This window comes from Lampris incognitus, chromosome 3, assembly GCF_029633865.1.
Source record: "Lampris incognitus isolate fLamInc1 chromosome 3, fLamInc1.hap2, whole genome shotgun sequence".
Lineage (NCBI taxonomy): Eukaryota > Metazoa > Chordata > Actinopteri > Lampriformes > Lampridae > Lampris > Lampris incognitus.
Window position 1 is genome coordinate 99512285 of NC_079213.1, and position 27090 is coordinate 99539374.

At 44.6% G+C, this 27090-nt stretch overlaps 2 protein-coding genes across 4 annotated transcripts in view; both read left to right on the top strand.

Moving 5' to 3' along the window:
* ralgps2 (Ral GEF with PH domain and SH3 binding motif 2) overlaps positions 1–21032 on the top strand; it is an 87410-nt gene extending 66378 nt beyond the window's left edge. The window contains exons 8-19 of the mRNA XM_056275640.1: positions 2359–2496; positions 3907–3997; positions 4135–4202; positions 4340–4478; positions 5796–5947; positions 6052–6106; positions 6748–6825; positions 7908–8013; positions 9498–9590; positions 10519–10624; positions 20640–20731; positions 20862–21032. Coding sequence (XP_056131615.1) covers positions 2359–2496; positions 3907–3997; positions 4135–4202; positions 4340–4478; positions 5796–5947; positions 6052–6106; positions 6748–6825; positions 7908–8013; positions 9498–9590; positions 10519–10624; positions 20640–20731; positions 20862–20891 — 1148 coding nt within the window. The 3' untranslated portion in view covers positions 20892–21032. The remainder of the gene's footprint in view (positions 1–2358; positions 2497–3906; positions 3998–4134; positions 4203–4339; positions 4479–5795; positions 5948–6051; positions 6107–6747; positions 6826–7907; positions 8014–9497; positions 9591–10518; positions 10625–20639; positions 20732–20861) is intronic.
* A 5197-nt stretch (positions 21033–26229) lies between these two features.
* The window catches only part of fam20b (FAM20B glycosaminoglycan xylosylkinase), a 37178-nt gene continuing 36317 nt past the window's right edge, over positions 26230–27090 (top strand). For all 3 annotated transcript variants that reach the window (XR_008810022.1, XM_056276964.1, XM_056276966.1), the window contains exon 1: positions 26230–26818. The gene's annotated coding sequence lies outside the window, so the exon portion shown is untranslated. The remainder of the gene's footprint in view (positions 26819–27090) is intronic.

Below are 27090 nucleotides of genomic sequence, written 5' to 3' on the forward strand. Positions count from 1 at the left end.
AGCGACCTAAAGCTGACTGGCAGCAGATTTCTTTACACTATCCTTCAAAATGTCAACACAATCTTCTTTCTTCATGATCCCATGCACCCGAACAAGGTTCCCTGTGCCTGAAGCAGCAAAACAGCCCCACAGCATTATGCTCCCACCACCATGTTTAACTCTGGCAACTGTGTTTTTAGGGTTGAAGGCCTCTCCCTTCCTTCGCCAAACAAAAGCAACATCCATGTGCCCAAACGGCTCAAGTTTAGTCTCATCAGGCCAAGGACAGTCTTCCAAAACTCATGACCATGTTTCAAATGTTCACGGTCAAACTTCAGTCTGGCTTTGATTTGCCGCTGTGTGAGCAATGGAGTTTATCTTGGACTATGACCTCGAAGCCCACCACGATGAAGAGCCCTCACAACAGTCTTCCTTGAAGCATCAAGTCCAGAAGAGCTCAACAACAATAATCTTGGCAGAGATCCGGGGATTGTTGTTGACATCTCTGTTTTCCTCTCCAAAGTTTTTGAAATCTTGCACTTTCAACCATGCCCAGGTTTGTTTCTAACAGAATGTGTCTCCTTGTGCTTTGCAATGATGCAACGCACAGCTGTTCTAGACACTGTGAAACGCTTGGAAATGGTAGTATAGCCTTCCCCCTTGAGATGAGCATCCACTATCTTCTTTCTGATTTCCAGACTGATTTCTTTACTCTTTGGCATGATGAAATTACTTCTTACCAAGAATTTAAGAGTAGTCCCTCTCAATCAAGTGTTCAAGTGCCACTAGCCATGTTCATTGGAGTCCCTAAGTAAAGTTCAATGCTGATTGATTGCTCAGGTGTGGTTTGAAAGCAAAAAATCACTTGGGGGCAAATGATTTTGACCACCTCAATTTTCACTACATTTGGTCTAAAGCAAACCTGAAGAGTTATTTTACATTCCAAAATGTACCAAATAGGGGCCTTAACATTGATGAATGTTTTACTATGTAAAGTTTTATGAATGATGCAAACATTGGCCAGAATTTTAGGGAAATGTTCCATAGTTCCTTGGGGGCTAATAATTTTGACCTTAACTCTGTGTGTGTGTGTGTGTGTGTGTGTGTGTGTGTGTGTGTGTGTGTGTGTGTGTGTGGTGTGTGTGTGTATATGTGTGTAAAGAACTGGGAACTGGGAGAAAAACGGTGGGAAAAATGGTGTATTTATTTGGTCAATGAGAAGGATAGCTCATAGTTATTGTAAGTATACTGTATGTGAGACATTCTACTTTAGCGGTTTCTTGATCGTCCCATGACCTCCCGTTTTTTGTTTTGTTGTTGTTGTTTTTTTCTGTTCTTTTTTCTGTTTGTTGTTTGCTTTTTTCTTTTTCCTGTAAAGAAAATACCCAGAAATAAAAAGTAAAAAAAAGTGTGTGTATATATATATATGTGTGTGTGTGTGTGTGTGTGTGTGCCTCTTTGTGTGTATTAGTTTTCCAAGAAAGTGTGTTGCAGATGTTGTCTAAAATGTTATAACTTCTCTTCCATCTGCTCTCGGTCTTGACGCCAGCATGTTAAAAGACGCGTTGAGCGAGAGAGAGAGAGGAAGGCAGGAAAAAAGAGGCACGCTGACGGATGAGTTCGGAGACTTTGTTAATCTCACTTAACAGAATGGTGTGAAGCGGCTCCTGAGTGTCACTCCTAATGTTAATATTTACATAACAGGAGATGGGAGATTCGGAGCTCCACTGCAGAGTCTTCTAGAGACGAGTGAGGGAGAGAGATGGGAATATGGTCAACAACTAGAGAGAGAGAGGCTGATGGAGAAAACGGGAAGAGAGGTGCTTGGCTCGGAGTTGGCAAAGCCGGGGGAGAGGAGTTGTCATCAACACAACACTGTCAGCATAGTAATTCGGAGCTTATTCGGTTTTGTTTGGGGGACGTCAGAGCTTAATAAAGAGCGTTGGAAGCCCAAATGAAAAGGATTTGAATAAGCGTGTTTAAAGTGAGGTTTTCAATGCTGTCTAGTTTCGCCAATTTGATACCACCAAACAAGCAGGCGGTACTTACTCCTAATCCTTCACAGCAGGAGACATGCAGCTGCATAGGATTCTCACGGCATCCCGCTTCCAAACAAATCTGGTCTATTACAACATGATGTCCAGCCTTGTTTGTGTCTGTGTTTGTGTGTGCACCAGTGAGGTGGGAACTCGCTGTATGTGGTCCGTAATGGCCTTCGGTGTTTGGAAAACCACTTCAAACAGATGGTTTCTGCCCTAGTTTTGCCCCACATTCGGGCCCACAGCGTTGAGAGGCTGTGTAGGAGTAGTTGTGTGCTTTTCTACAGGTTTTAGTTTGAGTAAAACATGTTGAATTCTTTCTCTGATTTTCTCCTTGTAGGTATGTACCTGTCTGACCTGACGTATATAGACTCAGCCTACCCCTCCACGGGCAGCATACTGGAGAATGAGCAGAGATCCAACCTGATGAACAACATCCTGAGGATCATATCTGACCTGCAAAGATCCTGTACCTATGGTGAGTTCACACACACACACACACACACACACGTTTTATTTATGTTTATTTATTTATTCCCTATAGCCATTAACCCTAACCTTAACAATCAGAACTACATGCCTAACCCTTACCCTAACTTTAACCTAATCCTAATTCTAACCTTAAAACCCAAGTCCTAACCCTAAAATAGACACTTAAAAAGAAGTGAGGACCAGCCAAAATGTCCTCACTTTGCAAAATTGCTCTCACTCTGGTGGTTAAAAACTCATGAAGATAGACGTACAAGTACACATACTTGTATATACAAATGCACAAATACATACAAGTACATATACATGGTTGGCTCAGTAGTTAAAGAGAACCAGAGGAGCCAAGTTAACTCCTGTGTTGGTAGCATCCACCCTGCTGAAGTTTCCTTGAATAAATCTCTTGCTTTCTACCAGTTGATAACATAAAATATCCATCCATCCATTATCCAAACCGTTTATCCTGCTCTCAGGGTCGCAGGGATGCTGGAGCCTATCCCGGCAGTCATTGGGCAACAGGCGAGGAGATACCCTGGGCAGGCCGCCAGTCCATCACAGAGCGCACACACACGCACACACACACACACCTAGGGACAATTTAGTATGGCTGATTCACCTGACCTACATGTCTTTGGACTGTGGGAGGAAACCGGAGCACCTGGAGGAAACCCACGCAGACACAGGGAGAATATGCAAACTCCACATAGAGGATGACCTTGGACGACCCCCAAGGTTTGACTGTCCCAGGACTCTAACTCAGGACCTTCTTGCTGTGAGGCGACCACGCTAACCACTGTGCCGCAACATAAAACATAGCATCACAAAATAACACACCCTCTTGCTTTGTTCCACTGGTCTGAATGTCTCATGAGTGTGGGCGCTTTGTCAGCTTGATCATACAGACACACAGGCAGGGCGTCCTGGTAGCATAGCGGTCTATTCTGTTGCCTACCAACATGGGGATCGCTGGTTTGAATCCCCGTGTTACCTCTGGCTTGGTCCCTACAGACACATTTGGCCATGTCTGCGGGTGGGAAGCCAGATGTGGGTATGTGTCCTGGTCGCTACACTAGTGCCTCCTCTGGTCAGTCGGGGCACCTGTTCGGGTGGGGGAGGGGGAACTGGGGGGAATAACATGATCCCGCGCTACGTCCCCCTGGTGAAACTCCTCACTGTTAGGTGAAAAGAAGCGGCTGGCGACTCCACCTGTATTGGAGGAGGCATGTGGTAGTCTGCAGCCCTCCCTGGATCGGCAGAGGGGGTGGAGCAGCAACCAGGGCGGCTCGGAAGAGTAGGGTAATTTGCCGGAGTACAACTAGGGAGAAAAAGGTGGGAAAAAAATCCAAAAAAAGGCATACACTTTGTTCAAATAAAACACCTTTTGTTTTTTCCCCTCTCCCAGATATACCAGTGCTGCCTCATGTCCAGAAGTATCTCAACTCAGTTAGGTATATTGAGGAGCTGCAGAAGTTTGTGGAGGATGACAACTACAAGTAAGTGAAAATTTGTTCTTTTTCAGATTATGTCATGGTGTGACAAAACAAGACGCCACCTTCAGGAGTATGCTTTTGCTGGATAACTCACTTGAGCTGAGTTCATGTTACTGAATTGAGGAATTATCTGTGTTCAGGTTGTCACTGAAGATTGAGCCAGCCACCAGCACACCGCGAGCTAATGTCTCCAAAGAGGACCTTGTTGGTAAGTCATATGCAGAAGTAAAAATAATTCAGGTATTTCATGCTTTCGTTATCACACAAACACAAAACATTTCATCCCTGTGATTCTCTCTGCACCTCTCTGATTGCTGCTTTTTCATCTCCCATTCCAATCTGCAGGTCAGGAAGCATCAGCCTCCCCTCTCTGCGGCCGGAAAGGTACGGTAGCAGTTGAAGGGAGCAAAGTCCCGGCCACACCTCCCTCCCCCCGGAACCTGCTGCCCCATGGACACAGGAAGTGCCACAGCCTGGGCTACAAGTCAGTGACAGCTGCTTATTAGGAATCAGTGCTGGGGCAGACCAGATCAATTATTGGAATCCCAAATTCACTTTTAACACCAGAACAACCAGGTTCGCTCCTACCTAAAATGACCATGGGCGGTCAACATGACCGCCGGTTTTTAAACTCTATATTCTGTAAGATAAATACCCAAATGACATATTAATGCATTGCATATGTTAGTATGTCTGTTAGGAAGTGACTGACACCAATTAACATTTTAACAACTACAATACTATTTTTAAACAATTTAAACTTCAGAGAGACATGGTCAAACTTGAATAGCAAAAATTGAAAAAGGGAAAATATTACCTGAAAAACAAAACGGAAAACACATACTGCTACTCTAACAAACGTGACAGCAGTAATGTAGACATTGTACCGGACCGTTGTGGGGAAGAGGGAGTTGAGCTGGAAGGCAAAGCTCTCAATTCACCAGTCAGTCTTTGTCCCAACCCTCACCTATGGTCATGAGCTTTGGGTAGTGACCGAAAGGGTGACCGGAACTTAAACCACCCACGGTTTTTAAACTCTATATTCTGTCAAGATAAATACCCAGTTGAGATATTAATGCATTACATATGTTAGCATGTCTGTTAAGAAACTAACTGACACCAAAATTAACTTTTTAACAACTTTAATACTATTTTTTAAACAATTCAAAATCGCTGCTGTCCAACGCCTGTAAATACTGCAACGCCTTGGTGGTAGTCATGGTGCGTCTGTAACCAGACATGTTGGAAATAATCAGAAATCAAGTTTAGACTATTACTCTGCACTGGAGAACGCTAGTGTGTTTCTAGGACAGAGCAATGAACTTCACAAAGGAAATGATGCGACCAACACACGTCATAAATAGTGACATGACGCGCACGATCACGCGCAAATTACGAGCCGTCATTTTGACGGCTCATGGTCATTTTAGGTAGATCTTATCATAACTTCTTTTGTGCAACTGATCTAAAACTAATTTTAATGCAAATATATGCAATTTTATGGACATTCAAGGAACGACAGGTCTGTGTCTTTTCTTTTTCTCCAAGTTATTAAACTTTGAAAATCCAGAACGGTCATAATGACCATCTTGGTTGTTCTAGTGTTAAGAACCATAAAGACAACTATTAGACTCATAAATCCTGTACTGGAGGAGAGTGCAACTGTATTTCTGGGCAGTGCCAGTATTGACTGAAAAGCTTTAAAACATTAGACAAGAATATCCTCATAGAGGAAAAAATATTGATTGATTTCTCTCCCTCTTTCTCCCTCTCCCTCTCTCTGCTCTTGTTTTTTAAGTAGTTTCATCCATAAGATGAATACAGTGGAGTTTAAGAGCGCCACGTTTCCCAATGCCGGGTCCCGTCATCTATTGGACGACAGCGTCATGGAAAGTCACACTCCAACCAGAGGACAAGCAGAAAGCTCAACTTTATCCAGTGGAATCTCACTTGGTGAGACACACTTCAGTAAATACTCACTTGTAATTTGTATTTCCAATCATGGGTAACACACATGACATGTTAATATGCGTGTATCTGTGCACATCTTTGTGTAGGGAGCAGTGAGGGCTCCGAGCTCAGTGAAGAGATGTCATGGCCAGCTTTTGAGAGGTAAGCCCGCTACGTGCATGTCACTGGTGCTTCCTAATCATATCCATATGCTGAAACAGTCAATCTTAATTGAAGAAAAGATATAGCTCTCCACCCCTGTTGTGATTGAATGACGTGTGAAGCTCTGGCCTCAGAATACAGCTACGCAAAATGATCTACACATCCTATCAGCAGCATTGTCTGTAGCTTTACAGCCAAGGCCATCTTTCCTTATCGCTCCGCTGCTCTTTTCGGCTTATTGCAAAGGTCTAGAAGACACTCTGCAGACAACATGAAACGTACAAAGCACTGTGTGCCAAACTATTGAATTCCCTTAACCAACAGAACTGTGCCAGTAATGGTCTGATGCCAAACCCGTTAGTCCTGAAACAGTGCCCTGGCCCAGAGACCATCAGACCTGAAAATCATCTTAACCCCCATTCCAAAACACCGGTCCTCTAAATCCTTTAATACTATAACCACAAATCCATCAATAATGCTTCTAACAGTGTGCCAAATGACCACTCCGCCATCCAACCCTAACTCATCTAACCAAAAAGTAATATATATATGTATACACAGACACACACAGGCACACAGACACACACACACACATGCAAAGCCTTAATGGTGTTCCGTGCCCCCTATCCTATTCTGAACAGGACTCGGTTCTATCACTCTCTGGGCCCAGTGACCCGTGTGGCCCGAATCCCCTACAGAGGAGTCCTGAGGCCCAGCAGGTATACACATCCCGATCCGATGCAGCCTGACCTGAACCAAACCCTCTCTCAGCCTCCCTTCATGACCCCTTGCCCCCTGCCAGGGGCCATGGTGTGCTGGTGCTTAGAGAGAGAGAGAGTGTGCGTGTGTGTGTGTGTGTGTGTGTGTGTGTGTGTGTGTGTGTGTGTGTGTGTGTGTGTGTGGTGGTAAAATAATCAGGTGGTGGGAACATATGTGTGTGTGTGTGTGTGTGTGTGTGTGTGTGTGTGTATGAAAGTTTATACTGGGTAAAGGGGTCTATTACAACTCAGGAATATGACTCTCTCTTTTTGCTCTTTACTGCCGACCATCAATCTCTTTCAGCTAATGTTTTCAGTCCGACACGTGCATGCGTGTGCTCATACACACAAACATATTGGTATGCACACTGATCTTACAGTGGACCCAGAGTTCTTTATGATAGATTTCCAAAGTATTTCAGAACTTGGAGTCAAGGGGAGTTTCCATAGTCATGTTGAACTCTGCGTGTCGCTGGAGACAAACCGTTAGATCCTCATTCCTACGGCAGAGAGGAACAGACTCGGGAGTATTGTATGTCGTAGCCATTCTCCGAGAGGTCCTGTATTTGTAGTCTCTTTAAGGTTGGGGTTGGGTCTCTCTCTCTCTCTCTCCCTCTCTCCACCGGGCCTCAGTGGCCTCACTGCACTGGGCTTCCTGCTTTGATCCTCCAGACAGACACAATCTGCACACCACCTTGCCTGTCTTTCTCCTTTCCACTCCCTCTGCAGTTAGCTGTGTGGAGGTTATTATCTGTGAAGCTTCATTCTGCGAGTGAAAAACCTTGCCGGATAGGTGTGACAATAAACATACGAAATTCAAGATTTAAAGCGGATTCTTTTTACTAATGAGTGCTTTGCAGATTGCATCTGTCTCTACTAGTTCTACATCTTCATGTTTTGGTCTTGGTCCTATTAGAGAGAGAGAGAGTGTGTGTGTGTGTGTGTGTGTGTGTGTGTGTGTGTGTGTGTACGTGTATGTGTGTGTGTGTGTGTGTGTGTGTGTGTGTGTAGAGCGTAACTTTTCTCTCTGTGTCCTGCTATAGCTCAGCTGAATCTGAGGAGCTTGCAGTTCACTTGTATCCTGGAGCAGTTACGGTCCAGGGGGTGTTAAGACGCAAAACTGTCCTCAAGGAGGGCAAGAAACCCACGGTGAGAAAAATACGCAAAAACCCACACACACACACACACACACACACATATTCCTGCACACACATAAAAACTGGTAAGTACTGTTACATATTCTTTTTTTTTTCTTTTCGGAATTCCCCCCCTTTTCTCTCCAATCATATCCGGCCAGTTACCCCACTCTTCCGAGCCGTCCCAGTCGCTGCTCCATCCCCTCTGCCGATCCAGGGAGGGCTGCAGACTACCACATACCTCCTCCGATACATGCGGAGTCGCCAGCCGCTCCTCACTGTCAGGTGAAAAGTCACCTGACAGTGAGGAGTTTTACCAGGGGGACGTAGCGCGTGGGAGGATCACGCTATTCCCCTGAACAGATGCCCCGACTGACCAGAGGAGGCGCCAGTGCAGCGACCAGGATACATACCCACATCTGGCTTCCCACCCGCAGACATGGCCAATTGTGTCTTTAGGGACGGCTGACCAAGCTGGGGGCAACACGGGGATTCGAACCACCGATCCCCGTGTTGGTAGGCAACGGAATAAACCGCTATGCTACCCGGACACCCCCGCCATTACATATTCTGCACAGAAAGAATGTCTCCATAACACACAATGGGCCTCAGAGACACATAAATCCATTGAGCGCCCTCTTTTTTCCCTTCCCCTCTATTTCTGTTTGTGCCCCCGACTCACTCTCTCGAATTGGACCCCTCTCAGACCACACCAGGAACACTGGTGTGGTCTGAGAGGGGGCCATCCTGCTCCCTTTATCATTCTCATGCTTCCCAAGTCTTTTTTTCCTATTTGCAATGACCCTCTGCTGTTTCTGGAAACAAATCTGGAGTGATATAATAGTGCTACCAGAACTTGAGTAAGACTGACATAGGGGATAGTGCAGGTGATATATGAGCTTCTTTTGACGATGTAACGAAGCTCCAATGTTGTCTGGCTATCTGATGGCATGGTCGGGGGGGCAACTTCTCGGTGCTTGGAGCATCAATTAGTTGTTCGCTCAACTCTCTTGCACTCTGTCACATTCCAATCCTCCACCTCTTAGTCCACGTGATTTTCCTTTTTAATAGTCTTTGAAGCTCCTTGTCCTCTCTGTAAAAATTGATGCTAATTTAAGCTAAGTACTGGAAAAAACTTTTTTTCGTTTCCCAAGCCATCAACGGGTACGTGTGGTTTCCTTCCCTCTCATTTACTTGCTCTCTCACTCCTCGTGCCTCTTTATCTTTCCCAGTTGAGGGTTGCTAGTTTTGTAATGCAGCATTGAAGTGGGCATAAAACCACAAATTACTTCCCACACAGTTTACACTACAAAGAGCACTGCCAGAATGCCGTTGAGTCAGCATTTACATTAGAAAACATTTACCATCTGCTTGACAAAGGGCTGCTCACACGGGTACCTTGAACCTGCTAGTGTCATTTCCGTTTGGGGTTGGGATATTAGTTTTGCCTAATCCAGCTGACGTGCATTTCTGTATGGATGTGATCTTTGTCACCAGGTGGCATCCTGGACAAAGTACTGGGTGGCTCTAAGTGGAACACAGCTCTACTACTACCCTGCCAAGTCCCTTAAGGCCACTGACAGAAAGCATGTAAGTCTGTCTCTCTCTCTCTCTCTCTCTCTCTCTCTCTCTCTCTCTCTCTCTCTCTCTCTCTCTCTCTCTAACACACTGCATCTGTGCTCTCTCTCTGTCTCTGTCTGTCTGTCTGTCTGTCTGTCTGTCTGTCTCTCTCAATTCAATTCAATTCAATTCAAAGGGCTTTATTGGCATAAAAGTTAAAAAAAAAAACAATGTTGCCAAAGCATCAAAGTGCAACTTGTCAGTACACAATAACACCAATAATGAACATCAACACAACACCACACTGATCAATAAAGAAACAATCAAACAACAATAACAACAAAAATCTCTCTCTCTCTCTCTTCCTTTCACACACACACAATCACAGAGCTCTGTCACTGGTGTCTGTTTTTACAAACTTAACCTCCTGAGATAACGCAGCAATTGCAGTTAAATGCACTTCACGTTGTTCAAGTGTTGTTCAAATATGGCAGTCTGTCTCATGTAAGTGTCTCCACTGACATGTGAGTGATTGCTGGGGCTTCATCGGTTTGACAAGGGGAAAATTATTGAAACTACACAGGAGCTCACAGGACATTATTAGGGAGGAAATAAGAGGTGTAATGGAAGAAGCCCAAGAGAGTGTGAGTAGGAAAAAAGCGGGGTGCAGATGAGTAGTAGCGTGTATGGTGAGATGCAGTAATTGGTGAGGAGATGGGCCAGGCACAGCGGGGGATGTACAGATGGTAGCACTCATTGAATAATAGACCCGTGACATCACCGCAACCCTCTGTCACCCACAAGGTAATGGGAACCTTCTGGGAGCGCATTGACTCTTGCAGGCCACAAAAAAAACACATAAAACTAAAGCCAATGTTAAAGCTTGAAGTGAAATTGAATTTGTTCACTGTTGTTAAGAATGGAGAATAAATGCTCTTTTTGCTTGCTCTCTACCCAGTTCAAGTCAACGTCCAGTAAGAGTGTGTGTGTGGTGGGTTTGATGGCAATGATGGCTGATGACCCTGAGCATCCTGATGTCTTCCTGCTGACTGACTCTGAGCACGGTGAAACATGCATACATACACGCACGCACGCACGCACGCACACACACACACACACACACACACACACACACACACACACACACACACACACACACACACACACTTGCTTTGCTTGCTGGTTGTCCATCGTGCCCGATGATGACCATCTTCTTCTATTTGTGGGTCCTTTGAGGACTCAGATAGCAGAAGATATCTGCGCAGAGATGGTTTTTAAAGTGGCATGGGGGGTGCGCTTCTCCCAATGCCACATGACTTGATTGTAGAGGAGATGGTTCCGATGGCAAGGGGGATCCCTAGACGACCGGCACCTCCACACAACTGCAGGGGGCTGCCGGAAATCCAGTTTTTCGGAAACCGCCTCGAAGCGTGCCGCCACAGCTTGCTTTTCTGTTGGGGTACTCCCTTAGCCTTATGTCTTCCCAGACTCACCCACAAGGCAGCGGGGCAGTGGTTGATAGGTGCCAGGGCATGTCCACCAGGGTGGGCCTGCACACCATATCTCTGGGGCCCACTGCTGCTCCGAGATCCCCTGCCAAGTTAGCCTGGGGCCGCAAGACCCCAGTTACCATGTGTGGCCACGGGGAGGCCTGGCAGGAGTCTTGGTGAAGGAGAGGCTATGTACTGGCAAGGGAAGGCTTACACGCTAGCATGCTCCCCTATTCGCCACAAAGGCTAGCCAGCGGCAGCAAGCTAAGGGCAAGAAGGACACAAGCGGGTTGGAAGAACACATGCACCTTCCCTCCAACTACACACTGCTGCACTAGACGCATCACAACACCCTATGTGTATTTATACACACACACACACACACACACACACACACACACACACACACACACACACACACACACACTCCAGGGCTGGAAATTAGCATCCGCCAAATGCAAGTGATTTTGTGTAGTGGTGGGGGAATTTGCTCAACCTACTAACCACAGTGGTGGGTAGATAAAAGTAGCATATACAAGCATCCATCAATTATCCAAGCCGCTTATCCGAATTCGGGTCACGGGATGCTGGAGTCTGTCCCAGCAGTCATTGGGCGGCAGGCGGGGAGACACTCTGGACAGGCTGCCAGGCCATCACAGAACCGATATACACACACACACACACACACTCACACCTAGAAACAATTTAGTATGGCCAATACACCTGACCTACATGTCTTTTGACTGTGGGAGGAAACCAGAGCACCCGGAGGAAACCCACGCAGACATGGGGAGAACATGCACACTCCACACAGAGGATGACCTGGGACAACCCCCAAGGTTGGACTACCCCGGGGTTCGAACTCAAAACTGTAGCAATTAATTCTGTTTTTGTGTATATGGTTCTAAATGAGGCACGGTGGCGTGGTGGTTAGCGCGGTTGCCTCACAGCAAGAAGGTCCTGGGTTCAAACCCCGGAGTAGTCCATATACAAATAAATAATGCAATTGTAACAGAGGATTTTGTGACATTGCACAACGCAGATTGAATTGCAAGTCTGCTTGTTTCAGTCAGACACCTTAATGAGGAGACAGGCATGCACACAGAACGCTAACTAGCGACTAAAAAGAATTACCTCAGGTCAAGCAGCCTAGGCTAATGTTGTAGCAAACAAACCAAAACAATGTGGCATTACATCACAGGGGTTAAGAGGCCTGCAGAGAAAACCTCCCAGGAGGAAACACCAGCCAAAGAGGCGAAGTTCAAAAAATATTTTAATGAGAAGTGGAGAAAAGCTGACAATGGAGATTCCTGTGATTGGTTAGTTTACAAGGAGACAAGCCACACAATGTTCTGTTCGGTATGTCATCAACACGCTTCGGATGCCAATAAAAGAACTAAGAGTTTCATTGTTGGGACTAAAAACCTAAAATTGGAAGCCATAAAAGACCATGAATCATCCAAATGCCACATCCAAGTAAGGAGGATGGTATTAACCTTATGAAACAGAATAGCCTAGTTACCTAAATAATCGTTCTTGAATATTGTAGATCTTGTACTTTTCACATGCAGTTACACACTGCCAGTTAAAACAAATTAAGTGGCTGGTAGATTTTGGAGTCCACCAGCCACAGTGGCAGGTGGACAAAAAAGTTAATTTCCAACCCTGACACACACACACACACACACACACACACACACACACGCCATTAACACATTTAAAGGCATCTGGAAAGGACTTTCATTCTTAAAGACAAAGTGCTTGGTGTTTTTGCAAATGTAGATGATGTCATTAGTGGACTAGTTCATTACATTCACCTGTTGTCCCAGGTATTCTAATTAGCCGAGCGAATGCGCTACAGAAATAAAACCATATGTCAGCTATGGGTGCGGGAAACAATGGATTCAGTGCAAAAATCTTGACACTAAGCTGTGGCAGTTTTTGTATCACAGCATTTTTACCTGAATTGCAACATTGAATCACAACAGTGTACTATGAAGAGGTTTGATGTAATGATTTCTACATTTCTGAATGTCTGAATTTGAGTTGTGTGAATGCTTACTTGGGGGAGGCCCGCTAATATTTAAAAAATTTATAACACATGGGACTTAAAATAAATGCATTGTGTTGTGCGATATCTTTGGATAATTGCAGTTTATACGGTTTACTGTAAATAAGGCAAACACAAATTTATTTATATAGCACAGTTTGTACACAGAGGCAACCCAAAGTGCTTTACACAAGGCATAAAACGCAATACTGTAAGCAGTGTTGTAGTCGAGTCACTAAACCTCGAGTCCGAGTCGAGTCTCGAGTCCCCAGTGTTCGAGTCCAAGTCCAAGTCCGAGTCACCAAAAAAAAGTCGAGTCCGAGTCGAGTCCCCATTACCTGAGTCCGAGTCAAGTCCCTATTACCCTAGTCCGAGTCCGAGTCATCAAGGTTGAGTCTGAGTCGAGTTCCAAGATGGCTCCAGTGATCTTGTCATTGACTGTCTGTTGATCTTCTGGCATCAGGTCTTGCCATATTTCATCATCCTCCTCAAATGAGCTGGGATCATGAGCTTCAGCATCACAAGGATCCTCTAGGGGAAAGCTGGCCTGGAAAGCTTTTCTCATGTTGGATGCATTGTCAGTTATGACAAAGTTGATCTTGTCCTTAATCGGGTATTCTTCAGCACAGCATTCAAACATCATTGCAATCTTCTCTCCTGAGTGTTTCCCATGCACTCTTTTGCAGGAAAGAAGATATGACTGAAGGCTGAGTTCCTGTTTTTTTTTTATCCATTGCCACTGTGTGTGCTGTCACTTCAAGGAATGACCGCATCTTTCGATCACTCCAAATGTCTATGGTAACAGCAACACTCGATGCTTCTGCCAGCTGGCTCTTTATCTGTTCTTTCTTGACTTCCACCATTCCTGGAATGGTCACAGAGGAAATTGTGGATCTTGCTATGGGCCGGTACTGAGGGTCCAGGACATGCAGCAAGTGCTTGAAGTCCTCGTTGTCAACGATGGAGAGTGGCAAGCAGCACTTAATGATTAGATCTTTTACAAAGGCATCACTTATAGCCTTCTGACGTGGATGTTTGAGGTCGTACATCCTTTGCTGTCCATCATTTAAAAATGATGTGATAGTCTTCTGACCTGAAGCAGCTGGCATCACATCTGAAGCAGTGGAGGCACGGTATTCTTGGAACCTAGGGGAAGATAGGATACACACTTTAGCTTGCTGATGCCAAACTGTTTCAAGTAATCTTTCTCACAGCAAAAAATGTGTAACGTTATAGCTATAACAATATGCAATAACAATACAAATGTTACACATTATACACATAGTTGTTTGAACCATAACCAGTTAAGTTACATATTTAGCTATCTATATAACTAACATTACCATATTAGTAGATTAACTAATGTAAGCTAGCTGGATAAATGAAAAGTATGAGAAACGATACATAATTTATGAGACTAACAGGACAGGGATTAATTAGCAAAACCCAGTCATTTAATTATTGATTTAAGTATGTTACATGCTACCTAGCTGAGCTTTAACTCTCTATCCTCCGTGAGTCTGTATGTTTATTCTGTATGGGTCAGGGAGGGTGTGATTTTGTTAGAAGACAGAGCCAGTTCATAGTACTGTTCAAAAGCTACGTTGCGCGTGTCTATTTTTAGAATTTGGCACAGCCAATGCTGCATATATGCAAAGAAAAATATCCACATATTTACAGTAGCCTATGCGGTGTCACGAATCACGATATGGTTCGGTAGTTTTCGGTGCATCAGGGGGGAAATGCCACATCCGTCAAATCTCGTACCGTCTCCAGCTCTCAAGAAAACCAGTGGCGGCATCCACATTAGCTTTCTCCAATTAGTCCATTTAGCGAGTAATAGCCTACAATTATTTTTATTTGCATTGTAAAGTTGTGCACATTTTATCAACATTATTTGTGGATGCATATAGGCTAGACTTCTTCCTTCTCCGCACTTGGAGAATATTCATGGCGGAGATCTGAAATGTGCGGATTTGTTATTGCTAGTTAAGATTAATGCTAACACGGTAGTTCAGAGTGGTGTGTTTTTTTCCGTTAAGTGTATGCTACTTGGTAATTAGCTAAATGATAAATAAGAAAAATCAGTTTTAATCTCCCTATAACACGAAGACGCTGCGTGTTACTTACCAACTCATCATTAGTGAGATCGATGGCACGCTCGTACCGAAAGCGAACCGTACTGTGACTTTTCTGTGCAATGCTGCATTAGCACTCTAACAGTAACGTTACTTAACTTACCTATACAATTTCACTTGGTTCTAGTGATATGATATACCCGCCACACGACCTGACCCAACATCTTGGACCAGTGGTTGAGTTACTTCAGAGGCTATTGTTACCGTAGCTAGATAGCAAGCTAGCTAACGTTAACTGATCACCAACCCTATCGTCAACTGACTGCATATCACTTACTTTTCTGGGTGCATCCTTGACGGATGTCTGTTGAAGTTTGAGGTTGTCCCGGTCTTCTCCTCAATAGTTCGTTTACATATCGAACATCTAGCAGTGATCTTGCTGGAATTTGTTGTAAAATCTGTGTAAGCAAAGCGCACAACTCGGGGCGTCTCTTTAGGCATCTTCGCGCTACTGAACATGGCGGTATGCACGCCACGTGAATCCGCATGTAGGTGGAACACACGTGCCTGCCCTTACACGAAATTGAATAATGTTACAGTATTAATATAGCTATCAATATATTTTAATAGGGCCTATTATTTAAAAAAAATCTAACAAAAACAGTCTTTATCAATTAAAAAGTCAGAGTCCGGGTCTCCAACTTCCGAGTCCGAATGCAGTAAATTCGCGAGTCCGAGTCATCAGTGCTCAAGTCCAAGTCGAGTCACAAGTCATGAAAATCAGGACTCGAGTCGGACTCGAGTCCGAGTCCTGGACTCGAGTACTACAACACTGACTGTAAGTATGAAAGCATAACTGCAGTGAAAGAAAAGACACAGAAGAAGGAAGGAAGGAGCACAATAAAAGAGGAAACGATTAAAGAATAAACTGATAATAAAAGTTCCTGGGGCATCATCAGGAATACAAAAGGCATTGGCCTAAAAGTATGAAAAAGATAAAACTCCTTCCCTTCAGCCTTTGAATAAAATGTAATCACAGAGTTTAAGTACTGTTCTGTGAAATGCAGTGGTGAAAGTGAACATTTTCATGCTCCACTAGGGCTGTGCGATATGACCAAAACCTCATATCACGATATAGGTCATTCATATCACGATAACAATACATATCATGATATAGGTCGTTCATATCACAGTAACGATACATATCACGATATAGGTCATCCGTATCATGATAACGATACATATCACGATATAAGTCATTCATATGATAACGATACATATCACGATATATGTCGTTCTTTTCATGATAACGATACATATCACGATATAGGTCGTTCATATCACGATAACGATACGTATCATGATATAGGTCATTCATATGATAACGATACATATCACGATATATGTCGTTCTTTTCATGGTAACAATACATATCACGATATAGGTCGTTCATATCACGATAACGATACGTATCATGATATATGGCGTTCATATCACGATAACAATACATATCGCGATATATGTAATTCATATCACAATAACAATACATATCACGATATAGGCCGTTCATATCACGATAACAATACATATCACGATATAGGTCGTTCATGTCACGATAACAATACATATGATGTAGGTCGTTCATATCATGATAACGATACATATCACAATATAGGTCATTCATATCATGATAACAATACATATCACGATATAACACATTTTCTGTAAATTCAATGAATAAGTCGTTTATATAAAATGATCACATGGAAAGGCCTATTGCTTATTACATTTTGAATTATATACTCAACAAATAAAAGGTACTTACTCATATTTGATTATTTTTCTCCTTTTATTTAGAACCTTTGCACAAATTGACATGATTCTTGCGTAGGCGATAAAAGAGGCTAGTGGTGTTTGAGTCTGTTGTGGGGACCAGCGTGTGGCATATTTTGCCAAGTACGGTTTTCTGGTCCGTGTCAGACTTTTCATACCCAAACCACGTCCATACGATAGAAGTAGCCCCTCTTTCAGGTACAAGCTCCTCGTTTTGCCCTGGCTGGTCGGAGTCCTTCTGTTCAGAATTACCCCGTTCTGCATTAAGTTCACTGTCCTCCATGTTTGCTTGTGTTGCCTTCATGCAAGTTTCCTGCCTGCGTCCATGCTGTTCAAAGAGCAGAAAGGGTCGTCCAAATGATGAAAAATATTGCCGTAAAGAGTGTGATGTGCGACACAGAGAAATAAACGATAGAGCTTAATATGAAACGATAGACGTTTTCTATCGTCACGTGATATAGCTCATCATATCACACAGCCCTGCTCACCACCGTGTAATAGTTCAAGCTACTGCTGTAGGTAACAAGGCCTGATAATAAAGGTGATGATAACGTGACATTGAAGTTAGTTTTACCATCATTGCTGTTGTGAAGAACTTTTGAACTTAAAGGTGAAGTATTTATTAAGATGAACGCTATTTAGTTTATCCGCCTCTACTAGAGCCATTGTAAAGCAATCCTTCACGTTTTCATATTGGAGACACAAATCCATCTCGTTTCATAAACACAGCAGGGTTTTACATACCTTAAAAAATGATTAAAATGAGAACTCCATCATCCATATAATTATTTGGGGGGGGGGGAGCAATACTTTTATTTTGCATCTTTCAACAGGTTCTACGGTCATCTTGGTTTGAAATCATTATTCGTTTTAACATTTGTCTTCTCTGTAGCTCCTTGAACATGGATTTAAATGTACTCAAGCGTGGGGCAAATCTAATCTCCTCAGGTAGTTTGTTCCACTTGTGAGATTAAATTTTTTTTTAAAATTTGTGGGCGGCACAGTGGCATAGTGGTTAGCGAGGTTGCCTCACAGCAAGAAGGTCCTGGGCTTGAGCCCCGGGGTAGTCCAACCTTGGTGGGTCGTCCTCTGTGTGGAGTTTGCATGTTCTCCCCGTGTCTGCATGGGTTTCCGCCGGGTGCTCCGGTTTCCTCCCACAGTCCAAAGACATGTAGATCAGGTGAATCGGCCATACTAAATTGTCCCTAGGTGTGAATGTGTGTGTGTGTGTGTCGGCCCTGTGATGGCCTGGCAGCCTGTCCAGGGTGTCTCCCCTGCCTGCCGCCCAATGACTGCTGTGATAGGCTCCAGCATCGCGCGACCCAAATTCGGGTAAGCGGTTCGGGTAATGAATGGATGAATCTTTATTTTTATAGCCCAATATATTGTACAATCATAACTAAACGCTGCCTCACTATGTTTGGTTTTTACCCTGGGAGCTACTACCGGAGCAGCTTCAGATGACCTGAGAGGTCTGGAGGGTTCATGTACTAACAGCATGCCGGTGATGTAAACTGCTCAAAAAATAAAGGGAACACATAAGCAATGCAATGTAGCTCCAAGTCAATCACACTTTTGAGATATCAACCTGTCCAGTTAGGAAGCAACACTGATTTGTGAATCAATTTCACCTATTGGTAAATTGTCTAATTTCCACCTGGTGGAATTTAGACAATTTGCAAGACAACCCCTATAAAAGGAATGGATTTGCAGGTGGTGGCCACAGACCATTTGCCTGTCCTCATCTTTTCTGGCTGATCTTTGGTTAGTTTTTCATTTTGCTAGTGCCCTCACCACTAGAGGTGGCATGAGGCGGTATCTGCAACCTATAGAAGTTGCTCAGGTAGTGCAGCTCATCCAGGATGGCACATCAATGCATGCTGTGGCAAGAAGATTTGATGTGTCTCCCAGCACAGTGTCCAGAGCATGGAGGAGGTACCAGGAGACAGGCCAGTACACCAGGAGACGTGGAGGGGGCCGCAGGAGGACAACAACCCCGCAGCAGGACCGCTATCTGGTCCTTTGTGCAAGGAGGAACAGGAGGAGCACTGCCGGAGCCCTACAAAACGACCTTCAACAGGCCACTAATGTGCAGGTTTCTGCTCAAACAGTGAGAAACAGAATGCACGAGGATGGTATGAGGGCCCGACGTCCACAATTGGGGCCTGTGCTCACAGCCCAACACCGTGCAGCCCGATTGACCTTTGCCAGAGAACATCTTGGTTGGCAGATTCGCCATTGGCACCCTGTGCTCTTCACAGATGAGAGCAGGTTCACACTGAACACATGTGACAGACGTGAGAGAGTCTGGAGACGCTGTGGAGAACGTTCTGCTGCCTGCAACATCCTCCAGCATGACCGGTTTGGCGGTGGGTCAGTGATGGTCTGGGGAGGCATATCCTTGGAGGGCCGCACAGACCTCTACGTGCTAGCCAGAGGTACCATGACTGCCATTAGGTACCGGGATGAGATCCTCAGACCCATTGTCAGACCATATGCTGGTGCAGTGGGCCCTGGGTTCCTGCTCATGCATGACAATGCTCGTCCTCATGTGGCCAGAGTGTGTCAGCAGTTCCTGTATGTCGAGGGCATTGATGCTATGGACTGGCCTGCACGTTCCCCAGACCTGAATCCAATCGACCACCTCTGTGACATCATGTCTCGTACCATCCGCCAACGCGATGTCGCACCACAGACTGTCCAGGAGTTGACCGATGCCCTGATCCAGGTCTGGGAGGAGATCCCTCAGGATCCGTCGTCTCATCAGGAGCATGCCCAGACGTTGTAGGGAGTGCATACAGGCACGTGGAGGCCACACACACTACTGAGCCTCATTTTGAATCGTCTTGAAGAATTTCCACAGAAGTTGGATCAGCCTATGTTCTCATTTTCCACTTTGATTTTGAGTATGATTCTGAATCCAGACCTTAATGGGCTAATGATTTTGATTTCCATTGATCATTCTTAGGTTATTTTGCTCTAAACACATTCCTCTGTCTAATAAATAAAGATTTTCAACTGAAATATTTCATTCATCGAGGTCTATATTGTGTTTTTAGGTGTTCCCTTTATTTTTTTTGAGCAGTGTATTTCAGCCTTGAACCATTGAGAGATTTACGAACAAGGAGCAGTATTTTAAAATTAATTCTGTGATGCACTGGAAGCCATAAAGGGATTGAGCCTAAAAAAAAAAGTAGTAATATTGAGCTGCAATATGTATGATGTCATATTTGAAAAGTAACATCTATCGAATCTGCACGAAAACATAGCTCTAATATTGAATTGGGAGGGGACCGGCTGATTCCCATCTGCCCTGTCAGCCAAGTTATCAATCACACGATCCGACTGCGCATGCAGACCCCCTACTGGTCCTATCTGGAGGACTTAGTACACAACCACAGAAACACACAGAGAGCTTCGGCTCCCCATCCTCCCTCTGTACCATTCAGTTTCTATCACTTTCATATGGCTGCTGAATTTGATTTGTACCAAGCTGTCTGAGCAGAGAAAAGGCTTTAATGGGAAAGTCTGAACCGGTTATGTTAAGGGAGGAATTAGGGTGAGGAGGGGAGATGGAACGAAAAGCTGCTCAAAGTGTGCATCTCTGACCTGCATTGGCATTTCGCAGGTAACACCTACAAGTACCAGGCGGGGAACAGAATGAACGCATTGCTTTGGTTCAAACATTTGAGTGCTGCCTGCCAGAGCAACAGGCAACAGGTATGTACCTACGCACGCACTCACTCACACACACACACACACACACACACACACACTCACACACACACACACACACACACACACACACGTTGAATGTTGCATACATTTAAAAGAATCTCTCCTTTCCCAGGTGCCAGCAAATTTGATGTCATTTGAGTGACTGATGCCAGGAAGTGTCATGTGACCGAACGATGGAGAGAGGGATGAGGAAACGGAGGAGAGGAGGAAGTGGAGGAGTATTGACTCTGTAGTCGGAGCTTTCACTGCCATGAGCCCTAACCACCGACTCCCCGAACCCTGGCCTCACTGCAGCCTCCCCTGCCACCACTGCCTTAACCAGAGTACCGTGTGTGTGTGTGTGTGTGTGTGTGTGTGTGTGTGTGTGTGTGTGTGTGTGTGTGTGTGTGTGTGTGTGTGTGTGAGAGAGAGAGAGAGAGAGTCTGAATGAAAGTGACTAATTGGCTGCACTGACTACTGAACAAGGACCCGCACCACTACTCCATTCTGCCACTCTTCTCTCGGCTTCTTGCTTTTTCCCAGGAGTGTTCTGCACTTGAGCGGAGCCTTTTGACTTCTCTTCTCCTCTCTCCAGGATTGTCCCTTAGGGATGGATGGACATGAAATAATCCTGTCTTTTTTTTTCTGTAAGGGGAATCATTTTCTATCGGCGTCCACGCCGTTCTCCGAGGTGTGGATTCTCGGCCTTCGGGCGGGCTCAACAATTTAATTCAGTCTCAGCACACACCGACGCACTCACACTGGACTAACCCACTGGACCTCGGAGGGTTTTGAAAACGCACCAGTACTTTAACTTACGACTTGCTTCACACATTGACCACAGACCTCGTCTGTCTCTTTATTCACTTGAGTTGACCTGAGATCACGGAATTATTTACGCAACTCTCTACACCCCACACTCACAAACATGCACACACGCACAAACACACACACACACACACAGGCCTATTTGATTGCAGCATCATAAACATAAGGGCTCTGATTCTCAATCGATTCCAGCAGAAACAATTCCCACACTTGTTGAATGTGTCCAGTTTTTATGACGGATCTCTTACTGCTTCTGTATGGTGTGCTCACGACGTGTACCATATGTATGTGTGCGCGTGTTGGAACTGCATTTGGGTGAGGAAGAAATCGGATATTTGATTGGTCACAAGAATATTGGGGGGGTCCTCTGTTATATTGGGTCACAGGTACGATAATCCCAGAATCTAAGCTAGAGCTTTTCCCATAATTACATAGAAAATGAGTAGAAATGTATACCTTTTATAAAACTGTCTTTCTTTTTTTGTGTTTTCTAAAATGTCATCTGCCCTCTCCGACTGCAGCAGCAGCAACATAAACTGGAGATGCTTTGTTCACCGGAACCACACAAACACACACGTACACACGTACACACGTACACACACACACACACACACACACACCAAAGACTTGAAAGCTGTGAAAGAGCCCAAGTTGAGAGAGCAATATGAACTCCTGACACGTGATTTTATCTCTTCTTCTTCTGTTGCTTTAATAATAATACGGTGTGGGGACGCAGATCTCGAGTAGACATTCAAAGCTATCTGGAGCCATGATGCAGAATCTGTTTTAAATCTGGTTTGTCGTCATCGTTTTGTGCTGTCATGTTTTTTTTATGTTTTTGGGTTGTTGTTGTTTGTTTTTTTAATCGGAGGGTTGGGAACAGTTTGCAGTATTACTGTGTATTAGAGGACTTGCACATGTCAAGGTAGTTTTCGTCTGTTACATTTGTATGTTGCATTTAGTTTGTTTTCTCCTTCTGGAGCAGTCATTTTGTACCTTTCTATTGTTTTCATATTATGTCCCCCACCCCGCCCACCCCCGCCTCCTCCTTATTTGAGTGTAATGTAGACGAACATGCTGAGACGTGGCCCAGTTTTAGGTTCTAACCCTGTTTCACATCTGAGTTGGGTTAGCACGAGCTCCTTGCTTATAATCTGTGCCAAGTGATCTCACTGTCAACCTCCATTTCTTCAGCTCGGTTAAAGGTTAAAGGTAAAGGGGCGTTGCGAGTTCTTAGGGATGGAGCAGTTTGGCAGGTTTTACTGGGTAAACTGGGATCATACACTTTCCAGCTTGTTTTACAGAGTTTCAGCGTGCCACTAATACCTTATTCCTATTCCTGTTTGATAGGAGCAAGTGTTAAATTTTATCAAATGAACAAATGAATTGTTTTGAGAAGTCAGTGCTTTGCACTCCTTCAGATACTTGATGTGTTGGTGTGTGTGTGTGGGGGGGGTAAGTTTCCCCAAATATTACATCTAGCCCTCTCCGTCTGTTCAAATCAACTGTTTACATTGTTTGTTTACACAGTCCTTTGTCCAGCATCACAATCTTTTTTTTTTTAATGACTCAAAATAATGGTTCAAAAGATGCGAACTCTCCAGAGCCCGCAAATTCCCCGCAGCACCGCCAGTGTGGCATTTTAAGTTTAGGAGTTTATGATATACTGTTGAGAAGGGTGGCGAGAGGTCAAGAGATCCATGTTCTTAACTGATTGGTTTCAAAACCTCACTAATTGGCTCCATAGACACAGTTACCATCAAGCCCCTGACACCCCCCCCACCCCCAGCCCCAACCCCCCAGCCCCAACACACACACTGTTCACTTGTGCAGCTGATCCAAACTGGCCTGCTGTGCTGACCTGCTCGAGGCATCGATCCACATTAATGTCTTCTAATTGAACAGTCAGTGCAGTGTGATGCAGGGCTGCAGCTTGTCTGGCACGGTGTGGGTTCGAGAGAGAGAGAGAGGCGTTACCAGCAAAGCGTAGTGAGAAAGTAGCTACTCCTTCTTTTCTTTGTGCAGAAATGAACAAGGCTTTCAAAAGTAGTTTTCCAGTAGTAGAGATGGTGGAATAACCTGTGGATGATCATGTGGAAGCCAAAGACGAGATGTTTGTTTGTTTGTTTGTTTGTTTTTTTAAACATAGTTATTCAAGTCAGAAAGTTGACCCCCCCCCCCCCCCCCCCGGCGTCTGTTGCCTACGCCAGGGCTCTAAGATAACTTGTTTTGTATTGGATGTGAGTGTGTAAAGAGGACGACTCTTGATTAGACAGAGGCGGTGAAATCACTTACCTGTGTCTGTGGTGATGACTTGAGCCAAAATGAGCACTGAGGGGGCTTTTTTTTTTCTTTATAGAAACGCAATGATATATAAATCTGAGATGCTAAAATGCCAGAGCTCCAAATTACTGAGTCCTATGCAGTCCTACGCAGTCCTATGCATGGATGTTGGAGTACAATCAAATGGTCTCTACCACACAAATCTAGTTTAATGTCAGTATTGCTATATTTAACATGAGGCTGTATGGTGAATTAGTCAGGTGACATTTGGAGCTCGGTGGGCTTTTACCATTACGGTAAGCTCTCACCCTCACGATAACGTCGTAGTGTAGGTTGGCAGGTGGCTGTACTGTAGGTATTTGTTGGTGGATGAAGTGGGTAGATGGATGCACTGGGTAGAAGGAGGCAGTGACGGTATTTGTGTGGTTCTTCTCCAGTCAACCGATATGATTAGCAAAACTTTTAACCTGCTGTCGTTTCCAATACAGAAGGATCGCAGAAGAGAGTGGAACTTTGCCAATTCTGCATCATATAATTAAGCACCAAAATAAACTATTGGTTGATTTGTCAGAGGAAGAGATGGGTAAATTAGATATTTTACAGTCTGTCACCCAAAGGCCTTATAAGAAGTAATACTGTTTTGGCAACATTAGCTATATGGTGTACATCTGAGTCATGCGAAGACAGTTTGTATACCCTCCTTTCACTTTCACCCCCCTCCTTTTTTCCACTTCCTGATTACTTTAGCTGATTGAAATGGAGAATGAAGCACATGGGAAAAAGTAAGACTTATATCGGAGTAATGTAAGTGATGTGAAATCTTCCAGTTTCATAATGAACTTCAACGGAGGAATTCTAGGATGCCTTAAGGGACATCCTGGGAGGTTTCCTTTTAGGTGAACCACCTTTTTCTCAAACACCCGAATGTCAAAAAGCTTTTTTTTTTGGTGAGCTTCCTTCATTGTAACCTAAATATACATGGCTTTCTTTCTCTCTTTAGTTACATTGTATAGTCAAAATAACACTTGAAAAGGTAAGGTGCTGGTACGGCGAAGGTTTGTGGAGATTTGCGGATATTGGCTGGTTTGGGTCTACTCATTTCCTAGACTGCACAGTCAACGTAGATAGCTTTTATCATAATGAATGTGAGCAAGCAGCAGAGGCCTCAACCCTCATTATGGAAAATTCAATTTCTGAATCTTCCTCAAATTCTCAATAGCGGAAATTGCTGATTGAGTTTGAACAGAGCTGTGATGACGAGGCTATTGTTGACCTGCAAAACTTTGAATAATACTGCAGTTGTATTCTGGGATGGGCTGGTTACTTATGTTCTCTTAGCAGTGATAGGAAATTGATTAACTCCCCAAGGGCTGACTTAAACTGATATCGTGTTAGAAAATGCACCCCCCCATGCAAATCCACCACAGCCCTTTGCCGTTATTGCAGATGATATTGGTTCCTTTAAGTTGACCATGCCATGTAAAAATGCACAACTAGCTTTGTGTTCACTGTCTACATGAAGATGCCTCATTAATATGTTTAATGGTCATGAGAGATGTTGAATTTTTAAAATGAAGTAAATGGGACAGGGGTGGGGTTGTTATCTCACCAGTATACAAATGTGTTTGTTGGTTTGAGGGGATACCTTCGAAAACAGGCTCTGCCCCCCCCCCCCCGATATAATTTCTGATTTGTTGGAGATGGCCAATAGTATCTGTTCAACACCAATGAGGAAGGTGATTATATTTGAAGATGTGCTGCTCTTTGTGATCATATCCCTATACCTGGCTGTGTGTGTGTGTGTGTGCGTGCGCGCGCGCGCGCGCGTGTGCGTGCGCGCCCGTCTACCCATTTGTCATGACTGGTGTAAGCATTATGACCTCTCATGAGTGATGTGCTCCCAAGCATAGACTGAGAACCAATAAACACTGCTCTTTTTTACTCTACTCACATGTATCTTGCTAATTTAAAAAAAAAAATATCTGGTATATGAAAGACGGCGATTAAATGGACGTGTGCGTGATATGTTTGGTGACTGATATGTAGGCTGTATATGTCAAAGGTTACACATCAAAGACCCAACAAATGTTGGTATTCCATCCTCTGAAAACTCAATTCCCAAGCCTCTTTTATTCCGTCTTTTTCGGTCACTCTGGGGATAAGCAGGAATAATTTGCGGACGCAACCTTATGCAAATGAAAGCTCAGTGAACGTCAGCCTTCGTCACACTGGCCCTATTTTTTAATCATTGGTCATTTTGCGTTCGCTTGGGCTCGGTACACTGAAAATGCAAGACTGCCACCTAGCGTCTAAATGTAGTCATTGCTGGAAGCCGCGGTCATCGATGAGATTCGGAAGTGGACGCACCAGGCCAAGGAAGGAACCGAAGGAAGGAGCTGAGGGGAAGGGAGCCACTGAAATGATGGCGAGAAAAGACAAAACCATTCCGGCTTTGGGAGGGGGGTGCTAAAAAACGAGCATAGCGGCAGCTTTTTGTATCGCAAAAAGCTGGCAGGATATTTTGAAAGTGAGCAGGACATAGCCGTTAGGGGTAAGGGAGCTTTGCTCTCCGGCTAGTAAACACCACAGACGTCGTAGCTAGCTTGCTACCGAAGCTAACCTTTAACGGCAAGGTGCGCTTGACGGTTCGCTACGCCGAGTCGACCGGTGCATTCGTTCCGACACGTAAAAACCCGAAAATGCTAGTGGAAATGTCGACATGGGAACCGACTAGACCATTCACCGAAGCCGTTTAGACATTCGGGCAGTCCGCGTTGGCTAACGTTAGCGCATAACGTCGGAGTATACTGGACGCGCTGTTTAGGAAGAGCCTCTCCGTGAAAGACTGATTGTATGGAAGAGGCGGTTGCCTGCGTGGCCAGCCCCTGTTTCCGCCGGGCTGTGCGGAGGAGCGTAGAAGAGACGGCCCTAACCCGCTAATCCTAACCGTGTTAACCCGCCCAACTCATCTTAACCCAGGTGAGCTGTCATTATCTCAGAGTATGTTGTCTGCCACGGTGAACTTGGCTCAGAGGGAAATGTCAACCGGGACGTGTCCGGTTGTCGTCTTAAATTGCTGGCGTGAGACACAATCCGGGAATGAAAAACACAAAAGTGTGGGAAATCCACAACGGAAAGCCATTTATTAACCGGGTTTTTAGATACATGTAATTTACGGGGGACACCGTTTGTGGAACGTTGGTGTTCAGGCCAGCAAATGTTTTGATTTCCACGTAAGCTGCTCCCGTGGC